Here is a 21,965-nt window from a genome sequence, read left to right as displayed (position 1 = left end):
ACCTAAGGACGGCAGCGTATTTTAGAAGAAAAGGTGTCTCTGTGCTTGGGAGTCGCTTTTTCGCGAAACGTTTTCATTCCCCCTCCTTCCAATCTGTAACTTTTTCAGCATCGTGGATCAATTGGCTGGAGGAGCAGCTGCAGGCCTAACCAATCACCCATACATTTATATCCCCCTGACATTGGCCCAACTTTAGCCTGAGTTTATGGGAGGCCTCTGCAAACATTGATTCAGTAAATGACCTACTTTCCATGACTTTAAACATTGCAGATTGGGTGCCGGATTTGGAATCATAGCTTTTAAGAAGTTCCGGCATCAGAATATTCTCATTCCTCTTTCCTTTTTCCCTTCTTTTCTCTGTCCTGTCTCTGTCGCTTCCCCTTTTTCCTCTCCTCTGACTTTCCACCACTTTCTCTCGTTTACACATATGCACCAAGACCTTGTGTGTCCAATCACATTTGGCCAATAAAGAATTCTATTCTATTCTATTCTTTCTATTCTATTCTATTCTTCTATTTTCTATTCTATTCTGTTCTTTTATTCCCTATTCTATTCATTCCAATATTCTGTTCTATTCTTTATTCTACTATTCTATTTTCTATTCTATTATTTTATTCCCTATTCTATTCATCCCAATATTCTATTTTCTATTCTATTCTATTTTCTATTCTATTCTATTATTGTATTCCCTATTCTATTCATCCCAATATTCTATTTTCTATTCTATTTTCTATTCTATTCTTATTCTTTTATTCCATATTCTATTCATTCCAATATTTTATTCTATTCTATTCTTCCCTATTCTATTCTATTTTCTATTCTATTCTATTTTATTCTATTCTTTTATTCCATATTCTATTCATTCCAATATTCTATTCTATTCTTTATTCTTCTCTATTTTCTATTCTATTCTTATTCTTTTATTCCATTCTATTCATTCCAATATTTTATTCTATTCTTCCTTATTCTATTCTATTTTCTATTCTATTTTCTATTCTAAAATTTCTATTCCGCTCTGTTCTATTCTATTCTTTTATTCCCTATTCTATTCATTCCAGTATTCTATTCTATATTCTTCTCTACTCTATTTTCTATTCTATTCTGTTCTATTATTTTATTCCCTATTCTATTCATCCCAATATTTATTCTATTTTCTATTTTATTCTTATTCTTTTATTCCATATTCTATTCATTCCAATATTTTATTCTATTCTATCCTTACCTATTCTATTCTTTTATTCCCTATTCTATTCATTCCAATATTCTATTCTTTATTCTTCTCTACTCTATTTTCTATTGTATTCTGTTCTATTATTTTATTTTCTATTCTATTCATCCCAACATTTATTCTATTTTCTATTCTATTCTATATTCTACTCTATTTTCTATTCTATTCTATTTTCTATTCTATTCTACAATTAAAAAACAAAGTCGCTCCGCAAAACGGGCAGCTCCTGCTAAAACAAAGATTCCCGCCAGAGGGCGCCCTTTGTTCGACTTTCCTCCCAATCCTTCCAAGTATCGGAGACAAAAGCAGAGTCACTGGCGTGGGAAACCACCCCGGCCGGGGGTGATGGGAAAGGAAACCTGGCCGCGGAGCATGCTGGGAAGTGGAGTTTTCGCTCCGGGCCTCATCAAAGCTGGCCGGGCAAGCAGCGGGTCGGAACTACCGTTCCCAGAAGGCGCTGCGCCCTTTTTGGCAGGCTGGCCATTGGAAAAGCCAAAGGGGCGAAGAAGCACGCACGAAAGGAGAGGCGGGCGGGGTGGGGGGGAAGCTCTTCAGGACGGCTTGCTTTGCGCCCGGGAGAAAAAGGGGGAAGAGGAAGCCCGAAGGCCTGACGGAAGGGAAAAAGCGGTGAGCGCAAACCAGGGCGTGGAGAGGGCTAGAAGCTTGGCTTTTTGTTTTGGCCGCAAACTTTGCTGTAAGTTTCCCATTGCAGCGCAAAGGCGGGGGAGGGGAGGCAAAGGGGGCCAGCTGATTCCCAGCGGCGCAATCCGGGGGCTCCCTTCCCTCTCCCCCCCTCTGACCCAGGGGTCTTCTTATCGCAGCTGCAGGGCCGCTTAGATTAAGTTAGCGACCCCTCTGGGGGCCGAGAAAGCCCCCCGTGCCTCCCCCTTGGCCGCGTCCCCTTCGCTTGCTGCTGCTTGCTTTAGCGTGTTTGCTATGATGAGGATGATGAGGATCGTAAGATGGTCATGATGATGATGAGTCCAACGAGCTGCGGATTGACATGGCTTGGAAGAGGAGAAAGGAGGGGGGTCCCGTGCTATCTTGGATGGACAGATCTCCCCCCCCCCTCACCGCCCCCTCCCATCTGCTCGGGTTGAAGTTGCTTCCGAACCCAAATTGACCATCCTTGTCTTGCCTTCCCCCCCCCTTCCCCTTGTTACCACCTGGGGGGCTGGTTCGGTCCATGGGGAGAAAAAGAGAGGTGGGGGGGCAAGATTGGGCCCCTCTTTTTCCAAGGCCTGGCATCCTCTTTTGGGAGGTGGAAAGCTGCACATCTCTCCCTCCCTCCCTCCCTCTCTCTCTCTCTCTCTCTCTCTCTCTCTCTCTCTCTCTCTCTCACACACACACACACACAGTCCCTTTCTCCCTCTGTTTCCCACAAAGTTTCTTTTTTTAATTTTTTTTATTCTCTTACGTATACATTCACATAGTTATTGCTCTTCTTTACATTTGTCATTCTTATGTTCCATATAAAGGGTTATAATATCCATTTTGGGTTGCTTTGTTTACCATCCCATTTGCCTATTTTAACACCACCTTATTTTCCCTTTCTTTTCTCTTTCCTTCCTTCCCTTCCTTCCTTCCTTCCTTCCTTCCTTCCTTCCTTCCTTCCTTCCTCCTCTCCTTTCCCTTCCTTCTTCCCTTACCTCTCCCTTACTCCCCTCTTCCTCTTCCTACCCTCTCTCCTTCTCTTTCCCTCCCTTCCACCCTTCCTCTCCTTTCCTCTTCCTTCCTTCCCTCCTCTTCCTCTCATCTCCTCTCTTCCTTCCTTTCTCTGTTGTTGTGGTTGTCTCTTTTCAGCTCTCAGTTTATCTTTTCTTGGGATGGTCTTCCCGCGAACCCAATTATGGTTTGATATCATTTCTTATTCCCTTTCCTCCCACAAAGTTTCAAGGTTTGAAAACTGATCCCTCTGGACCATTGTCAGAGATGCTTTCGCTGAGATCCTGCTGAAATGTCTCCCCTCTGGGGTATCAGAGATAGTGCTTTAAAAAAAAAAGCCTGGAAACCTGTTGATCCTGCCTGAATCATGTCTTTGCTTATTTTTATTTTATTTTTTTGGAAGGGGGAGTATGGAGACAATCTTTGTTTTTCCACCCTTTTTCTATGGAAGGGTGATTACTGGAAAACCCTAGTGCTGAAACTCACATTGAAGGGCTGAAGAATATAGATTTCTTAAGAATGTCCCATCAGTGAGCGTTCAGTTTATGGCACGTATTGCTCTGTCGAATCTCTTGCAAAATTCCTTGGCTTTGTTACTTAAAAAAAACAAAAAACCATTAGTTGAAGAGGTGGACTCTTAAAATCTCTCGGTCTACCTTTTTCCAGCTTTAACTTTTCAGTACTGTGGTGTCTTATGATTCTGGTATGTAGGTAAAGGTTCCCCTCGCATATATGTACTAGTCGTTCCCGACTCTAGGGGGCAGTGCTCATCTCCGTTTCAAAGCACAAGAGCCAGCGCTGTCCGAAGACGTCTCCGTGGTTATGTGACCGGTATGACTCAACGCCAAAGGCGCATGGAACGCTGTTCCCTTCCCACCAAAGGTGGTTCCTATTTTTCTACTTGCATTTTTTTACGTGCTTTCGAACTGCTAAGTTGGCAGAAGCTGGGACAAGTCACGGGAGCTCACTCCGTTACGCGGCATTGGGGATTCGAACCACCAACCTTCTGATTGACAAGCTCAGCATCTTAGCCACCGAGCCACCGCATCCCTATCTGGTGTATAAAACTCAATAAATACATATCAATGATAAGGGTAAGGTCTCCTTCAAGTCCAGTTCAACTTCTGGTGAGATGAATACATTGATGCGGTTTTGGTGGCAACCCGAAAAGTCTTGTAAAGGGGCAGTTCTGCTTCATTGCTTTAAGAAATGCCAATCTTGTGGCAGGGAGTTCCGTCTCCCAAAGTTATTTATTTTGTAGGAATTACAGTCAAAAGCAAAATCTCAGCTGCCACCACTCTGATTAAAACCGAACACAGCAAGTTAAATGAATGAAAACTACATTCAATAATGAAGACTTTTTAGTCACATCTCCTGCCCTGTTATCGTCATCCCCCCACCCCCTTTGGTTCTGTCTGCAATTTGGGTCGTATGTCGTCTTACCTCTGTGGAGGTTTTTAACCGTGATGTAACTTCCCTGAGATTGAGGCAGGATAAAAAAAAAAATCAAATCAATAATTAATGCCATATACAAGATCTGGATAATTCCCTCATTGGCGTATTGACAGGGTTGCGTTAGCCTATCGCAGATGGCAGCACAAAATTGACCTCGGCCAACCTCCGGAAACCGAATGGGATCACGCCAGAGAATCGGACAAAGGCTGTCAAGTCAACAACTATTTGGGAAAATCCCCGCTCTTGATACATACAGGATGAAGGACAATGGTTGGTTTTTTTTGCAACTAATGGTGAATTTCCTCGGTTTCTTCGTGCTCCTCATGCCTTGACCTGCTTCCAACTCCCAAGACAGGAGAGACGCAACCTAGAACTAAAGAGAAAATGCCATCATAATATTTGTTATGGTGTGGTGCCCTCCATTTTTTTGTCATTTTTTTTTTTAAATTATGCATTTTCCTTTATTCTACATCACGTTCCCAGTTTTGCAACAACAGTGTACTGGCTGTATCAAATCCTTTTTAAATATACTTGGTATTATACACCCTGATCATAACCATTATTCTCATGGACATTCAGCGTAATCTCTTTGAAATACATGATATTGTACGTCATAGTTCTATCTCTTTAATAGTTGTACAATAACGCTCTATGTATTTAACATTCTAATCCATAGTTACATACAATCCGATATTAACCTTGTTTCCAGTATATGTATGTACATAGATATATGTGTGTGTATGTATTTATTTATTTCTAGTTTGTTTTCTTTTGTTATTTTCTAATATCATCATTTTTATTGCCACTTTTTATAGTCACATAATACACATTGATTTAAAAAAAAATAAACTGGTGGAAATATGAAGGCCATTCTGCACCCATTTTTTCTTCCTGCCTCTTCCCTTGGGGGTTGTTCCCAATCCTGAGCATCATTTAAAATATGTATACACTGCAATCTCTATCACCATAATTGTTATTGCTGGTAATTTTAAGATTCTCTGTTGAGTGTGTGTGTAATTCCTTGTTTTTAGGCTGCAAGAAACAGATTTTGGACCAAAATGCTTGTTTTTTTTTTCTGACATAAAAGCTAATTGGCTTTCTAATAATTTATCTTAATAATAATTTATTTAGCTTGTCGATCAGAAAGGTCGGCGGTTCGAATCCCTAGCGCCGTGTAACAGAGTGAGCTCCCGTTATTTGTCTCAGCTTCTTCCAACCTAGCAGTTCGAAAGCACATTCGAAACGCAAGTAGAAAAATAGGAACCACCTTTGGTAGGAAGGGAACAGCGTTCTGTGGGCCTTTGGCGTTGAGTCATGCCGGCCACAGGACCACGGAGACGTCTTCGGACAGCGCTGGCTCTTCGGCTTTGAAACAGATGTGCACCACCCCCTAGAGCTGGGAACATCTAGTGCATATGTGCGAGGGGAACCTTTACCTTTACCTTTTAATTTATCCTTGTATCAATGGTCTTGCTTTGTATATCGATATAGGAAAAAGTTACAGATATTGTGATATCTGTCAAGGGCTCAGCCTCAATAAGTGAGCAAGATAGAGCTTTCCAGGTTTCTTCTGAAATTTTGACGAGCTTCCTAAAATTGCCTCTCGTGAACTCCACTGGTAGAAAGAGAGAGATTAAAAATATGTGACAGAGAAGGAGCGGAGTTGTTGTTGTTATTCCACCTAAAAGTAAAGACCACAAGAGATTTGATTTGATTGCTTGCAACGTTGTCAGCTTAAATTGCAGCCTCGGTAGCTGATGTGTGAGCTAGTTTTATCTCAGCAAATCTCTTTTTTTTTTTTGCTCGAAACAAATTGTGGGAGCTAAAGATGACTGATCTTCCCGAAGGAATGCTTCGTCCTCTGATAGGGGACAGCTAAAAAAAACCAACCTTGGGCTTTTAACGCCATGGCCTTAATCCCCCAACCTCTGGATTTCCTTGTGGTCTCCCGTCCAAAAACTAGTCCTCAAGTTTCCCAACCAAGGTGGGAAGATGCAGAGAAAACGCCTGCAAAATCTCTTTATTTTTGCCGAATGTGTCAACCTGGTTACGATCGCCCCCCTGCTTTGTGGAAACTGCTCGCCATTCTTGTGCTGTGGGGCTGGGCTTGTTTCGAACTGCTTTACATGCCAGCATAGAGGCAACAACGTTGCATGAAAACGCTAAGACGATCAGCCATCAATAATTGAAAAAAGCAGAGAAACTCCAGGCTCAGAAACGAACGCAGAGCTAAGTTGCTGAATAGATGCATCCAGCCGTAAATAAAAACACACCCGACTTTGCAAACTCAATCTAACCTGCTGCAAAAGCTCCCACTTTCTATGTGTTGCTTCCCAGAGAACTTTGTGTTATATCAAATCCATGGGTTAGTTTTTTCAGTCATATTAATTTTTGCATAAGACACATTAGGGCTTATTTTCTGGTTAGGGCTTATTTTCGGGAAAATACGGTACTAAATGCATCCATCTGGCTGACAATCTTAACTGGGGCTTATTTTGGAGCTTATATTACGAGCATCCTGGAAAATCATGGTAGGTTTTATTTTCCAGTTAGGTTTTATTTTCAAGGAATCCATCCATCCATCTTGCCTTGCCTCCTGTTTTGGAATGCAGGTCCTTTCCAAAAGATTGCTGCTTTCCTAAGCCCAAGGGTGTCCCTTCTGAACCTCTCTTTTCCCCATCTTTTAGGGGGATGTAAACTGAAGTTTTAACCGAAATCCGCAACAGGCTGTGTCATCTGTGGAAGCCTTAAAACAGCAAAAGATTGCAAGCTCTATCTTAAGAGGTAAGTTCTGGGTGATGATGTCTTAATTGTGTTAGATTGTGTTAAATGTGTGGGTGGAAGGAAGAAAACCAGATGGTTTCTCCCCTCTCAACTTTCTAGAGAATTATGTTTCTAGTCCTTATTGTTGTCTTAGAAGCCTCTGGGTAATGTTTAGCATGTTGAAAATGTAAAGAACGACTGAAGACACTTTCCAGGAAGAAAAGCACGTTCCCCCCCCAACTTTCTAAAAATCATGTTTCTAGTCCTTATTGTTGTGAGGATATGCTTAGAAGCCTCTGGTTAATGTTTAGCATTGAAAATGTAAAGAACAGCTGAATATATTTTCCAGGAAGAAAAGCACATGGTTTTTTTAATCAACTTTCTAAACAATCATGTTTTTAGTCATTATCGTTTTCAGTGCCGTTATAACTTCTAATGGCCACTAAACAAACTTGTTATAAATCGAGGACTACCTGTAATGCTCTTGTTTTCTTTCTTTCTTTTTTACATTATATATCTGAATTGGCCTTGAGTAGAGATCTGGTCTTATTATTTTTGGGGTGTAGGAGCATGGCTGCTGCTGTGTTGCAATATTTTCGGGAAGATCTTATTTTCAGGGAAACGGTATGTAGAATATGGGAAATGATGTTCTCAGATTAAATAGATGGTTTGCTGGATCACCTGTTTGAAAGAGAACGTACTGTACCCTGAAGCTATACAGAATAGTAAAGGGGGAAAAAACCCAGTGGATTTGCTTCCTGGAAATACCGTCCAATTTGTCACGCAGCCTGTATGCTGAATTGGTTCTCTTTTTGGTCCTCTTTTCTTTCACCTCCTTTTCACTTCCGGAACAGATAAATAACAGCGAGGGAATCTGGAGCTTGCTTCGTTTCAGTTCTGTGCTATTTTTAATTACAGCTCTGAAAATTGGTTTTTTTTCCTGCACCGCAAACTGATCATGTATTTCCATATCTCCCTGCCTCCCCCTTTACAAAAATTTGTCCCATTCCAGCTGTTTTATTTCTGGCTTTGTACGATAAGGGAGAACTAGATTAAACTCTTGCGGGTTTGAATGCCTGTCTAATCCCTCTTTAAGGGTTGGGTTTTTAATGGTTTTCTCGGTTTAAAAAGCTTCCACTTGATATTTTGAAGCAGACGGGAATCTGGAAAGCAGATGTGCGCCCTAGGTTTTTTATCGCCAGTATATGAGTATATGTAGCAGTATAAATGCGACACACAAAGAAATTTTTCTGTAAAAAATGTGGCTTTCTAAGAATTAATTTTCTGTTCCCCCTCCTTTTTCTGGGAAGAAAGGAAGTTTATGTTTCCCACAGTTTGCCTAAAAACCCTCCAGGGGAGTTTGTCTCAGTTTGTCTCAAACTTTGATTAAAGCCACTTGGAGATCATGCCTAATTGCAATTGCAAGCACAGGCAAGGAACAAGTGTGAAAAGGAAGGGCCAGCCATTCAGTACAGCCGGAGAAGTGTCTGAGCTGCGATTTCCTTTCCTCTCTAGAAATCCTACCATGCCTGAACTGGAACCCAGAATTGGAAACGATCTTAGAGGTCAGCTAGTCCAACCCCCTTGCTGAGTGTAGAATCCAGTGTATTGTGAGTTATTTAAGATGGGCAGGCATAGAAATCTTTCTATGTATGTATGTATGTATGTATGTATGTATGTATGTATGTATGTATGTATGTATATAAATGGCTCTATGTGTGCGTGCGCATGCGTGTATGTGTTCCAGCATAACTCTGGAACGCCTTGAGCAATCTCAACCAAACTTGGTACACAGATGACTTACTCTCTGGAGACAAATAATGTGTGGGTAAGACACCCCTAAAGCTCCTCGGGGTGTGTGCTTTGTTAAGATACAGCTTGTTGTGCCTTCAAACGGCTTCTACCATACTGCCGCAAAATGGCTTCTCCTGTACAGCACTGTGGCGTTGCTAGGGTAACGGCTTCACAGTACTCCACAAGGGGGCTCCCTCTGGTAAGGGGGAAAATCCAACATTAGAAATTACGTTTGGTCCGGACATTTTCAGCAAAATCTGGCAGCTCTGCGCATGCGCACACTGGGAACAGGCTCCAGCTGTTCCTCTGCCTCACTGCTCTCTAGCTCCGTAAGCAACTGATCACCACCAGACAGCCTTGGCCCCCTCTCTGCCTCCGATGCAGAGCCCTCGTCCGAGCCTCCCCCAGCCTCCAGGACTGGCCCATGCTCCTCCCCAACCTCCTCACTGTCAGACTCTCCTGCCGGCACAACATGCTGCTCTCCACAGTTTTACTTTGATGTTGGGGTATTGTTGACATACAATGCCAACAACATATAATCGACATGCGGTGTATCTCATTACTTCTGATTGGGGGTTTACCTTAACACACTGAGCAGAGGAGCCTGGCGATCTGCAGAAAATTAATCCTGCTTGGCTAAACTGTTGGGGTTTTTGTTTCACCTAATAAATCCCAGATATTTTGTTTATCAAATGCTTTTTTTTTTTTTAGTGCCACGGTAGAAAGACACCTGCGCCTCTTGATTTTCAGACCAAGCGCCAAAGCCAGAAGCCAAATCCTGCTTTAAGGAAAATTGTAAGACATTCTTGGAGGGGTTTTTGTGTGTGTGTGTGTTTCCTTTTGAAATCAAACATTGTGTGTGACCTTTCTCTCCGTCTATTTTTATCAAAAGTGGGTCCTTGAAGCGAAGAAGTTATAAGGCAGCCGTTGTTTTTAATTTATGACTCCAGCTCTTGCATTTCAGAAGAAAAAAACCCTGCTGAAGGCATTCGGCCCAGCTTACCTCTGACTTCTGAAATGTGACGGAGTGGGTATGTGAAACCACTACTTATGCCGAGTTATTTTTACACTTGGTGTAATGCGGAAGAGGCAAGGTGCCCTCCGGTTGAAATAATTTTAGAACCCGGTCTAATTTTAGGCCAGATTTGAAAAAAAAAGAGAGAGAAGATGAAGCTAAAATAATTTCTGTGTAATTTTTATTTCCCCTTTTGAAGCATCACAGTGGACATGCCTGGCTGTGAGACCATGTTAGGATGGGAATCTTTTTCCGGCAAAGCCCAAAGCTTACAGGTGGTGGGAAACTAGAATTCATTCTTCATTTGCAAATGTTCTACCCAAACAGAATATAAGCCACCATCAAGCCAGGCTTGATGCTGTGATTCCTAGATGAGTTGGGAGTAGAGTAGAGTTGGCCCATAGGTTCTTTGGGGACACCTTCATTTAGCTCATGGCTCTGAGCAGAATAGGTAAGACTGGATGATCTTAGTCGTTTTATTTGTTACCAATCTTTACTTATAATCTTATTTAACAATGCTTGGTTTAAGTGCAATGTCATTCTGAGAACCAGAAGGAGCCACGGTGGCGCAGTGGTTAGAGTGCAGTACTGCAGGCTACTTCTGCTGCCTGCCGACTGCCTGCAATTTTGGCAGTTCAAATCTCACCAGGGCAGGGGAAGAGTAGGGGGTAGATGGTGAAGACGGCTTAGCACCCTTAGAAGCTCTGCTGGTGCAGTACTTAGAATGCAGCATTGCAGGCTTGACTCTGCCCAATTTCAGCAGTTCGAACCTGACCGGCTCCAGGTTGACTCAGCCTTCCATCCTTCCGAGGTGGGTAAAATGAGGACCCAAATTTTGGGGGGCCAGAGGCTGCAAACCACTTAGAGAGGGCTGGGAAGCACCTCTAAGTCTCTATAAGTCTCAAGTGCTATTGCTATTGTGGTTATAATTGGGCTGTCAAAATCTGGGTTCAACTTCAGGCTCAGGCTTAATCACCCTCTCAGCCTGGTCTGTCCTTCAGGGTTGCCATGAGGCTAAAATAAAGGCTGCTTTCCATCTCTGTAGAAAAGAAGAGACAATAACAATTTTTTTCCACCCCCAACTTTTCTAGGTACCGTCCATGTTTTCTTCTCTACAGAGTGTATCCGCCCGCCAGTGGCCAAGCTGAGGCTCCCCGGCCCAGTGATGGACTTGGACCCCTACGCGAGCATGCAGATTGGCATGCGGGTGGTCCGTGGGGCTGACTGGAGGTGGGGAAACCAGGACAATGGCGAGGGCAACGTGGGGACGGTGGTGGAGATTGGCCGGCAGGGCAGCCCAGCGACCCCCGATAAAACCGTGGTGGTCCAGTGGGATCACGGGACTCGCACCAATTACCGGACCGGATTCCAGGGAGCATACGATCTTCTGCTCTACGATAATGCACAAATAGGTACTTTCCCTTCATCCCCTCCTACCTGCTTCAAGCCTGAATTATGAGTTACTCTGGGAGGTTTCTCAGCTCTTCCTGTAAATCCTCTCAACTGAACCGATAAATCAAGGATGCACAGTGATGCGGCTCGCCAGTGGAGCCGGCAGCAGATTTGGACAGTGAGGAAGTTGGGGAGGAACATGGGCCAGTCCTGGAGTCTGGGGAAGGCTCTGACGGGGGCTATTTTTACATCCAGTTCTTGTCTGAGATTTTGCCAATTCCTTTCACGCAGTGCATCCTTGGCAATGCTGCATTTACCTGTACAGGTAGACCACAATTGAGCCCAGCATTTCTGTGGGCTAAGCGAGATGTTTCTTAAGTGAATGTTGCCCCATTTTATGACCTTTCTTGCCACACGTGTTAAGTAAATCCCTGCAGCTCTTAAATTAGGAATACGTTTCTAAAACGAATCAGGCTTCGCCATTGACTTCGCTGGTCCGAAGGCCACAAAAGGGAATCACATGGCCCGGGGGCACTGCAACAGTCATAAGTATGAGTCAGTTGCCAAGCTTCTGAATTTTGTTCACATGACAATGGATATGGCACAACAGTCGTAATTGTGAATAATGGCCATAAGTCACTTTTTCCAGAGCTGTTGTAACTTTGAATGGTCACTAAATGAATTGTCATAAGTCGAGGACTACCTGTAGTTATTTTCTCAGGGCAACCCGAAATCTTCTTGTCCTACAATTCATATGGTTTGGTCTTGTCCCATCATTCATAAAGTTTTCTATCATTCATATCATTTGATCTTGTCTATCATTCATCAGATTTTCTATCATTCATATGGTTTGGTCTTGTCCTATTGGTGTGAACGATTGCCAATATTTTAAACCTTTTTTATCCTTTCCCACTTTTTTAACCTTTCCCACTTAAGCATCTTTCTACCTTTGACTCTGTGGTAACCCAAAGTACGTTTTGACTCTTCCCATAGGGGTCCGCCACCCTAACATCATCTGCGATTGTTGCAAGAAACACGGCATTCGTGGAATGCGATGGAAGTGCAAAGTCTGCTTCGATTACGACCTGTGCCTGCATTGCTACATGAGTAACAAGCATGACCTATCCCATGCCTTTGAGCGCTACGAAACCGCCCACTCGCAACCGTAAGTCCACTCCATCGCCCACCCTCTCCCAGACTGGCTTCTATAAAGTGTCAACATCCCAATTGACAAACCCAACTAAAGCAAGCACACTCAAGACCAAAGGTAGTCCCTATTTTTCTACTTGCATTTTTTACGGGCTTTCGAACTGCTAGGTTGGCAGAAGCTGGGACAAGTCACGGGAGCTCACTCTGTTAGGCGGCGCTAGGGATTTGAACCGCTGAACTTCCGATCTTTTGATCAACAAGCTCAGTGTCTTCGCCACTGAGTCACCGCCTCCCTATTCTGATTAACACTAGAACAATGTTTTTCAATCTTGGTAACTTTTAAGGTGTGTGGGGACTTCAACTCCCAGAATTCCCCAGCCAGCCATGCTTCATGAGTTTGAAATCCACACACCTTAAAAATTGCCAAGGTGAAGAAACGTGGTACTAGAAGCAAACATTATTTTTTTCCACCTGGATCTGATCACTTCTCCCCATCAGCCCGCTAAACACCTGTCAGTTTTTAATCTGATTCCAGCTCCTTCCCTTTCCAAGTCCAGCAGGGCCACAAAATCCATCAAGGCTGATGATGATTAAAAGAGGCTTTTAATCGCCCTTTTCATTAAGAGCTTCGTGTTTTGGATTGAGGCTGACCCAGAAATGGCTGTGCTGGGATGCAGAAAAAAAAATACAGCTAGAGAGGAAAGGGGATTTTAAAACTTTCAGTTTTCATGCAGAGTTGGGCCAGAAGTTGACAGCACCTGGTTTGGTCTGCTGAAATTCCTATGTCACGTTCCGGCGTTCACGTTGCATACAGACAGAGATTCAGTTTGTTTGGTGAAAAACTTTTATCTCTAAGAAACTACGTGATAAACAGCATTAAATGACAATGATACAAAGGTGATCAAATCCAAGTCAGTTCTAACCAAGTTTACACCATCACTCATATATATATATGTATGTATGTATGTATGTATGTATGTATGTATGTATGTATATATATATATATATATATATATATATATATATATATATATATATATATATACACATACATACATACATACATACATACATACATACATACATACATACACACACACACATATGTATATGTATATATACCATTACCCCACCCAGCTCCACCCACAACTCCACCCAGATGACATCCACCCACCATCACCAATCCCCATGACCCACACCCTCAGCCACACCCCCACTCAGTGTCATCATAGCCTCTTTCCTGGTTAGCCGCATCCGAGCAAAAGAGTTACATCAGAGTAGGCAGTTGCACCCGAGTAGAAGAGCCACATGCAGCTACAGGCTCAATCGACATCAGAGAGGCAACATCAACGTGGCAGCGTTAGTGGCGTGTAAGCATGGCCGAGCGGGTATGATGATGGACAGGTTCCCCCTGGATGGCAGCCTGAGGGCTGACATGCCGCCCCCCCCCCCCCTACCAGTGGAGAAGATTATGGAAGACAAAAAGCGCTATTAGCAGTATCCTCTATAGGTTTATCAGGGTATCAATGATGGAACCGGGCAATCAGGCGTGGTGAGCGCACCTCAGATGACCTCACCCATGATGCGTCTCTAAACGGGTATCCCTTCCAAACTACTAAATACTGTAAAGTGCCATGATGGCAACAGGAATCTACTATTTGCTCGATTTCATAATGACATTCACCATCAACCTGCACCGGAGACGGTGGTGTTGGAAGATTACGCAGCCCGATGGTGGTCACCGGTTTGAGTAAACTGCTGTGAAACACCGGGTGGGTTTTCCCCAACAGGGGAGGCAGCTTTAAGTCTACCATGACGGGATTAATTACCCTGACGATTGGGAATGGACCTATGAACTTGGGAACCAGCTTACGGCAGGGCACTTTAAGGTGTATATACTTGGTAGATAAAAATACCTTATCCCCGACCCGAAACGTTGGTTGTGGACTGCGTTTCTTGTCGGCGTGTCTCTTGTACGTGTCTGCTGCTACCCGTAATGCTTTTCAGACATTTTCCCACACTGGATGCATGTAGTCTATCCATTCCTTTATGGTTCCGTGATCAGCAGTGGCTTGAGGACATTCAGGTATAGCCATGAAATCAAACCCATTCGCAATACGGTAGGGGGTATACCCAGTACTACTATGTACCGCATTATTATGTGCAACTTTGGCAAATGGCAATAGACACGTCCAGTCCGTTTGCTGGCAATGCACATAACAACGGAGATCCTGTTCCATTGCAGCATTGCTTGCATCTGCCTGCACTATCAATTTCCTGGCTGGATCAGGATAGCAATAGCAGTTAGACTTATATACCGCTTCATAGGGCTTTCAGCTCTCTCTAAGCGGTTTACAGAGTCGGCATATTGCTCCCACAATCTGGGTCCTCATTTTACCCACCTCGGAAGGATGGAAGGCTGAGTCAACCCTGAGCCGGTGAGATTTGAACCACCGAGCTGCAGAACTAGCAGTCAGCTGAAGTGGCTGCAGTACTGCACCCTAACCACTGCGCCACCTCGGCTCAATATTGGCTCATGTGCGAACAATCCCTTCAATGTTTCAAACGCTTTTTGACAAACCAGATCCCACTGTAAGGGTTGACTTGGACAAGGCTTTCCGGGAAGGTGTTTTGTTTTCAATAGGTCGGTAAGGGGTAAAGCCACCTTGGCAAACGATAATATGAACTGACGGTAGAAGTTGGCAAACCCCAAGAAGCTCCGTAATTGTTTCCGAGTTCTTGGAGCCTGCCAGTCCATTACCGCCTGTATCTTTGCCAGATCCATTTCTATTCCCGCCTTGGAAGCCTAAGTAGTCCGAACGGGTCTGGTGGAATTCACGTTTAGATACTTTGACATACAATTGGGCTTTTAACAATTTGGTCAGAACGTCCCTTACCCCTTTCTCTCTGAGGGCTGCCCATAAAGATTTGGGCTTTGTGTATTAAAACTATGCAAATCCTTCCTTCCTTCCTTCCTTCCTTCCTTCCTTCCTTCCTTCCTTCCTCATCTTTCTCTCTTTCCTCCCTCCCTCCCTCCCTCCCTCCCTTTCTTTCCTTATTTTTCAAGTAATGTATAAACTTTCCCCAAATGAATTATTGCAATAAGAAAGTAACTCTATGAGCAATCATTTTGTCTCTGGCTTTGACCACGTCGTTTTTACATTACATTTTATGCTCTGCTCTCACTTTTAAAAGCCCCAGCAAGAGGGAAAAGCCTCTTTCCCACAATTTTAGTGTTGATTGAGGTTGCCAGAGGTGGAATAAGTATCTTTTATTAAAGGACCCAGAATCATTTTAGCTTCAGAGGTAAGCTGCTCCCTATAGCAGGGGTCGGCAACCTTAAACACTCAAAGAGTCACAAATGTCCTAACAGGAAGCCGACCGGAAGTCCGGTTCCCCCACCATAGAGTCTCCTCCTAGCGTGGCGTCCTTTTTCCTCTACCTGTCCTAACCGAAAGCCCTATCAATTGTGGAATCAACCAGCGACAGGGAGCCGCAGCAGAGGGATGAAAGAGCCACATGCGGCTCCAGAGCCGCAGGTTGCTTACTCCTGCCCTATAGCCATGCAATAGATGGAAAAAAAAAATCCTGAGGTTTACGCTTTTCCTTCCAGAGTCTCCGTGAGCCCACGACAGAATTTGCCACGCATTACTTTAAAGGGGATCTTTCAAGATACAAAAGTCGTCCGGGGCCCTGACTGGGAATGGGGAAATCAGGACGGTAAGGATCTTTCCGCTGAATTTTTTCGGGGGATGGGGGGAATAGATCAACTTCAGGGATCCATTGAGTTAACAGTTGCTCCCTTTTCATCTTTGCCCATCCTGGAGAAACATTTACAAACCTTCAAAATGAGAATGAATTTTCTCATTTTGTTTTTTAACATCCTTGAGAAAAATAGTATGCCCCTCACGAATCTCTATTTCTGCATGCGGGAGAGCAGTCACTTTTAGTTGTCCCCAAGAAAGGCAATTTTGCTGAGTGGGTAGCCCAGACCAGAAATTTGACTGCCCTTCTGACTCTACTCCGGTTAAACTGGAAGATATACACCAGGCTTCACGCAACGTGTTTGATATTAGTAAAGCTGGAAAAAAAAATTGGGATCAAATGGTGTGGTAGCCTGTACAGCAAGTAGCAGAAGAGCTAGGGAAACGGGGAAGAAGGGAAACATGATGGGCGGATAACAATTCTAGTGTGTCTTTTTAAACAAAGCCGAATAAATGTGGAAGTCAGATTTTGAGGTAACTTGTTCTCTTGCAAAACTTTGTCTAATCCAGATATGTATTTTTCTGGGCACGTCGTCTGATTTTTTTTTCAATAAAGCTGTAAAGAAAAAAGTTTGACAGGCGACATTTGCATTATGACATCCCAAATTCCCGGAGAGCTCTTGAGGTGTGAAACCAAAGATGCTTTGTAGGTTTTCCCTTCCTTCTTTTTCAGGATACTTGCTGCTTATTAGCTAAGCCTTTTTTAAAAAGCTTTTAGATTTCTTAACCCTGTTCAAGGCTACTTAATAACCTGTATTCCTATCCCATAACTGTATCCACTTTGCAGATTAAATAGATGCCAAATTTATCTCTTTTTTTTTTTTTTCATCCAGAGCAAAAATTAAAAGTCCCAACTAAACTCAGAGCTTTTCAAAAAGTGTCACAACCGGAACTTGAGAATCTAACTATGGATTCACTTCCTACTTTGGGGCAAAAACTTGCCAGAAACCCTCTTAACATACGTACAGCATGAATATTGATGAGTTACGTATATTGTCCAGGCAATTATGGAAAGCAACCTATTTTCCAGCCCATGTTCTTTTGGCTTTTGGTCACATTTGGGCTGAAATATGAAATGTGTACGCCAAAATGCTGCATTTCAGAACACTCAGCAATTCTCTTGTCTACAGGTGGTGATGGCAAAATTGGGCGCGTGGTTGACATCCGTGGCTGGGATGTGGAGACGGGGCGGAGCGTGGCCAGTGTCACCTGGGCTGATGGTACCACAAACGTCTACCGAGTCGGCCACAAAGGGAAAGTCGACCTAAAATGTATCACAGAAGCATCTGGAGGGTTTTATTACAAGGAGCATCTTCCTAAATTAGGTATGTGTGGACTTAAAAAAAAAAATTAAAGGATTCATCAGCTGTCCTTAATCTCAACCCCCTCCTCATAAACAGCTGGCTCCGTCTAGTGGACTACATGTTCCATAATCACCAACTGGGCCTTGCTGGGAATCCTGGGGGTTGTTTTCCAATCTCTTCCCAAGTGAAGAAGTGGCTGTCACATGTAGACTGTAATTTACACCTAACTAAGATTGATAGGGATGCAGTGGCTCAGTGGCTAAGACGCTGAGCTTGTCGATCAGAAAGATGGGCTGTTCAACGGTTTGAATCCCTAGCGCCACATAACAGTGTGAGCTCCCGTTACTTGTCCCAGCTTCTGCCAACCTAGCCATTCGAAAATATGTAAAAATGCAAGTAGAAAAATGAGGACCACCTTTGGTGGGAAGGTAACAGCATTTGGCGTTTAGTCATGCTGGCCACATGACCACGGAGATGTTTTCGGACAGCATTGTCTCTTCAGCTTTGAAATGGAGATGAGCACTGCCCCCTAGAGTCGGGAGCGACTAGCACACATGCGCAAAGGAAACCTTTTCCTAAGATTGATTTGAGTACTAAGGGTTAGCAATATATTGTATATTTATACAATTGTCATAAAATGACAGGAACAGTTATATTTGTGGGGATTGAAGTCCACAGGTCTTAAACATTGCCAAGGTTGAACACCCCTGCTTAAAAACCTTCTGGTTGGGTCTGATATTTTGGCTTTTTTTTTAAAAACCTTCCCCCTCCCTGCCTGTCCCTGGTTTTTTTCCAGGCAAGCCGGCTGAGTTGCAGAAAAAGGAGAGCACGGAAGGGCATCCGTTCCAACATGGAGATAAAGTGAAATGCCTCCTAGACATCGACATCTTGCGGGAGATGCAGGAGGGCCACGGAGGCTGGAATCCCAAGATGGCCGAGGTAGGGTTGTGCAGATGTCCACCCTTTTTTTGGAAGAGGGCAGGATCTCTCGCAAACGTGTGATTGGTCGCTTTTATTTCATCCAAGAGGACGTGTTCTGGCCCTCCAGCAGCCGGCAGAGCTGGCAGCAGATTCGGACAGTGAGGAGGTTGGGGAGGAACCTGGGCCAGTCCTGGAGTCTGGGGAAGGCTCTGAGGAGGGCTCTGCGTCGGAGGCAGAGAGGGGGGCCAGGGCTGTATGCCAGTTATCAGCTGCTTCAGAGTCAGACATCAGTGGGGCAGAAGAACAGCTAAAGCCTGTTCCCAGTGTGCACATGCACGGAGTTGCCAGATGTAGGGAACAGCTAAAGGACAGGGATCGACTTGGGAGTAAGGCTACAGATGGAGGATGAATGGCCCTCCCAGAGGAAATAAAAGAGGAGCAAAAGGGGAGTGGAGTTTGCAGGAGACCATTAGTTCACTTCATTGATTCGTGACTCTCCGAGACTCCTGGCCAAGTTCTGCAGATATCGTCCTGGCAGCTCTCCAAGCCAGATAAGGTCTGTGACCGTAAATCCTCCCTCGAAAGATTTTGCTCGATGTGAAAGAGCAGAATTCACAGTCAATTAATAAAAGGGGTTTTTGTCAGGACCAGGAGTTTGCTTCGTGCTCTTGGGAAGCCTCGCTCAGAACAGGACGATGCCGAATGATCGGCCTGCTTTTAAGCGGCAAGGATGATGGGGTGTTGGGTTTTTTTTGTTCTTTTGTTTTTGCTTGTCTTTTCCGTTTTCCTCTCCCTACTTCAAGGCTTTTTCCTCTCTTTGCTTCCTTCCCGCCCTCCTTCCAAAGTTCATTGGCCAGACAGGAACAGTGCATAGGATCACAGATCGAGGAGACGTGAGAGTCCAGTTCAACAATGACACTCGCTGGACATTTCATCCCGGAGCTCTAACCAAGGTGGGGTAAAGTTCATTCCCTTGGCGAATTGATTCTGAAATTCAGAATGTGGGCTGACCCACAAGAAAAAGGGAATTTTTTCCAATGAATGAAATATATTGGCTATTCCTAGAAAGGAGTTTCCAATTCCTCCCACTATAACTATCATCATCATCATCTTTTAACGACCCCATAATCCCTAGCGGGGTGAAGCTTGGGCAACTGAATGGAGCTAGCAGAGTGTTTATTGGCCGGATGCCGTCCCTGTCACCAGAGCGGAGTTTTTTCAGCAGATAGATTCTCATTGTGCCCAGAGAAAAATATTGCCTCTACCTAGGATCGAACTCACAGCCCCCTGATTGTGAGGCAAGAGCTCCACCTCTAGGCCACCACACCACTCCACCTCCCACCTATAACTATGATTTAAGTGAAATAAAGAATTCCCTTTAATGGAATATGTATTACAGGTAGTTCTCAACTTACAGCCATTCACTTAGTGACCAATCAAAGTTATAACAACACTGGGAAAAGAGGACCATTTTTCACATTTAATGACTACTGTAGCATCCACATGGTCATGTGGTCAACCTTCAGATGCTTGCCAACTCATACTTATGACGGGTTGCAGCATCTCGGAATCGTGTGACCCCCTTTTGTGACCTTCGGACGAGCAAAGTCAGTGGGGAAGACAGATTCACTTAACAACCGTACGACTAACTGTACAACCACACTAATTCACTTCCTGCAAGAAAGGTTGTAAAACAGGGCAACGCGCTCACCTAACAACTGCCTCGCTTTAGCAAAGGAAACTTTGGGCTCGATTGTGGCCGTAAGTCGAGGGCTTCCTGTACTCTTCAAAATACAACTCTTTGGGTAGAAGAGAAACCTGATTTGAATATCATAGCTAGTAAAAAATAACCCCAGCCAGGAGGCAGCTCCTAACCTATCTTGGTCGATCTCAAAATGCTAAGCCCTGGGAAAGAAGACCACCAGGAAATCTCATGCCCACGGTTTAGAGACTTCATCTGTTTGGAGCAGGGGTGGCAAACTCAATTTCATTGAGGGCTGCATGAGGGTTGTGTGTGACATTGGGGGGCTGGGGTGGGCATGGCCAGCTCAACATCATTCGTGTCGGGGAGCGCCTGTGTCAGCCCAATCGCTCTATCAGCGAAAATGGCCTCCCGAGCTCCATTTTCAGCTGCGACGGCCTCCTGCAACTCTCTGCCAGCGATAACGGAGCTTGGGAGGGCTGCCCTCGGCCCTCTCAAGCTCTGCTTTTGCTGGCAGAGGTACCACGGGCCGGTCCTTCGCTGTTTCTAAAGTGGCCCAGCAGGCCAGTTCTAAGCACCCCGCGGGGCGAATCTGCCTTGAGTTTGACACCCCTGGTTTAAATAATTCATCTGTTTAAGAAAAAAACGTGGGGCAGTGGTCAGAGGGCAGTACTGCAGGCTACTTCTGCTGGCTGCTGGCTACCAGCTGCCATCAGTTCGATTCTCATCGGCTCAAGGTGGACTCAGCCTTCCCTCCTTCCAAGGTGAGTCAAATGAGGACCCAGATTGTCGGGGGCAAGAGGCTGACTCTTGTCAACCGCTTAGAGAGGGCCGTAAAGGCACCGTGAAGCGGTATATAAGTCTAAGGGCTAAGTGCTCTTTGCTATTTGATTGCCTCTGTCCCAAGTCCCAAGCAAGGAAATGTAAACAACAATCTGCCTTCCTTCCTTCTCCCTTGTAGCTCAACACTTTCTGGCTGGACGATGTCGTGAGGGTGATTGACGACATGGAAACAGTGAAGCAGCTGCAAGCGGGTCACGGAGAATGGACGGACGAGATGACAGCGGTAAGCTCCCTTCCCTTAACCCCCCCCCCTTTTTTTCTTCCTTTCCTTGCATCGATCTAAATTTAACACCAGTTCAACCATGTCCTCCAGAGGGTCAACCCCATGGCCCAGAGGTTCATGGGTTGCCCTCTCCCCTCTTGGAAGAGCTTTGTAGCTCCCGCTGCCTTAAGAAAGTTCAAAACATCCTTAAAGATCCATCTCATCCTGGGCTCCCTTTTTTTTTTGAACTATTACCATCTGGCAGCTGGTACAGGACAAGAAAAACAAAGTCAGAGGCTGAAAAACAGCTTCTGTTCCAGAGCAGTAACTGTGTAGTGCAATATTAATGCAATATCAGGGGTTTTCAATTCAATTATATAGAATGTGAAGGATGTGTGTTTTTCTTTCCTTTTATTTATTTATTTTTTATGTATAATGTACACTGAAAATGACATTTAATTTCACTGTACAAGGCTCAGTGGCAATCAAGTAAACTTAAACTTAAACTTAAACTCGACACCTTTTCAACCGAACCAAGTGGCGGGTAGCAAGTCTAGAATATAAATTATCTCTGCATTTTCTTCACTCCTCCTTCGTTTGGCTGCCTGCAAGAGGGTTGCAGCACACCAGCAGAGCCGGCAGCAGATTCGGACAGTGAGGAGGTTGGGGAGGAACCTGGGCCAGTCCTGGAGTCTGGGGAAGGCTCAGATGAGGGCTCTATGTCGGAGGCAGAGAGGGGGCCAGGGCCATCTGACAGTTATCAGCTGC

The 21,965-nt window shown here is 44.4% G+C and overlaps 1 protein-coding gene across 1 annotated transcript in view; it reads left to right on the top strand.

The window, feature by feature from the left end:
- The first annotated feature begins 1,715 nt into the window (after nucleotides 1-1,715).
- Nucleotides 1,716-21,965, top strand: part of MIB2 (mindbomb E3 ubiquitin protein ligase 2) — a 31,493-nt gene continuing 11,243 nt past the window's right edge. Inside the window, 10 exon segments of the mRNA XM_032232075.1 lie at nucleotides 1,716-1,855; nucleotides 7,036-7,132; nucleotides 9,617-9,700; nucleotides 11,012-11,332; nucleotides 12,306-12,477; nucleotides 16,075-16,181; nucleotides 17,356-17,550; nucleotides 18,326-18,468; nucleotides 19,296-19,403; nucleotides 21,114-21,218. Coding sequence (XP_032087966.1) covers nucleotides 11,086-11,332; nucleotides 12,306-12,477; nucleotides 16,075-16,181; nucleotides 17,356-17,550; nucleotides 18,326-18,468; nucleotides 19,296-19,403; nucleotides 21,114-21,218 — 1,077 coding nt within the window. The 5' untranslated portion in view covers nucleotides 1,716-1,855; nucleotides 7,036-7,132; nucleotides 9,617-9,700; nucleotides 11,012-11,085.

Source organism: Thamnophis elegans, chromosome 15, assembly GCF_009769535.1.
Source record: "Thamnophis elegans isolate rThaEle1 chromosome 15, rThaEle1.pri, whole genome shotgun sequence".
In the NCBI taxonomy this organism is placed as follows: domain Eukaryota; kingdom Metazoa; phylum Chordata; class Lepidosauria; order Squamata; family Colubridae; genus Thamnophis; species Thamnophis elegans.
The sequence above is the reverse complement of the archived record's forward strand: the minus strand, read 5'-3'. Positions and strand labels throughout refer to the sequence as shown.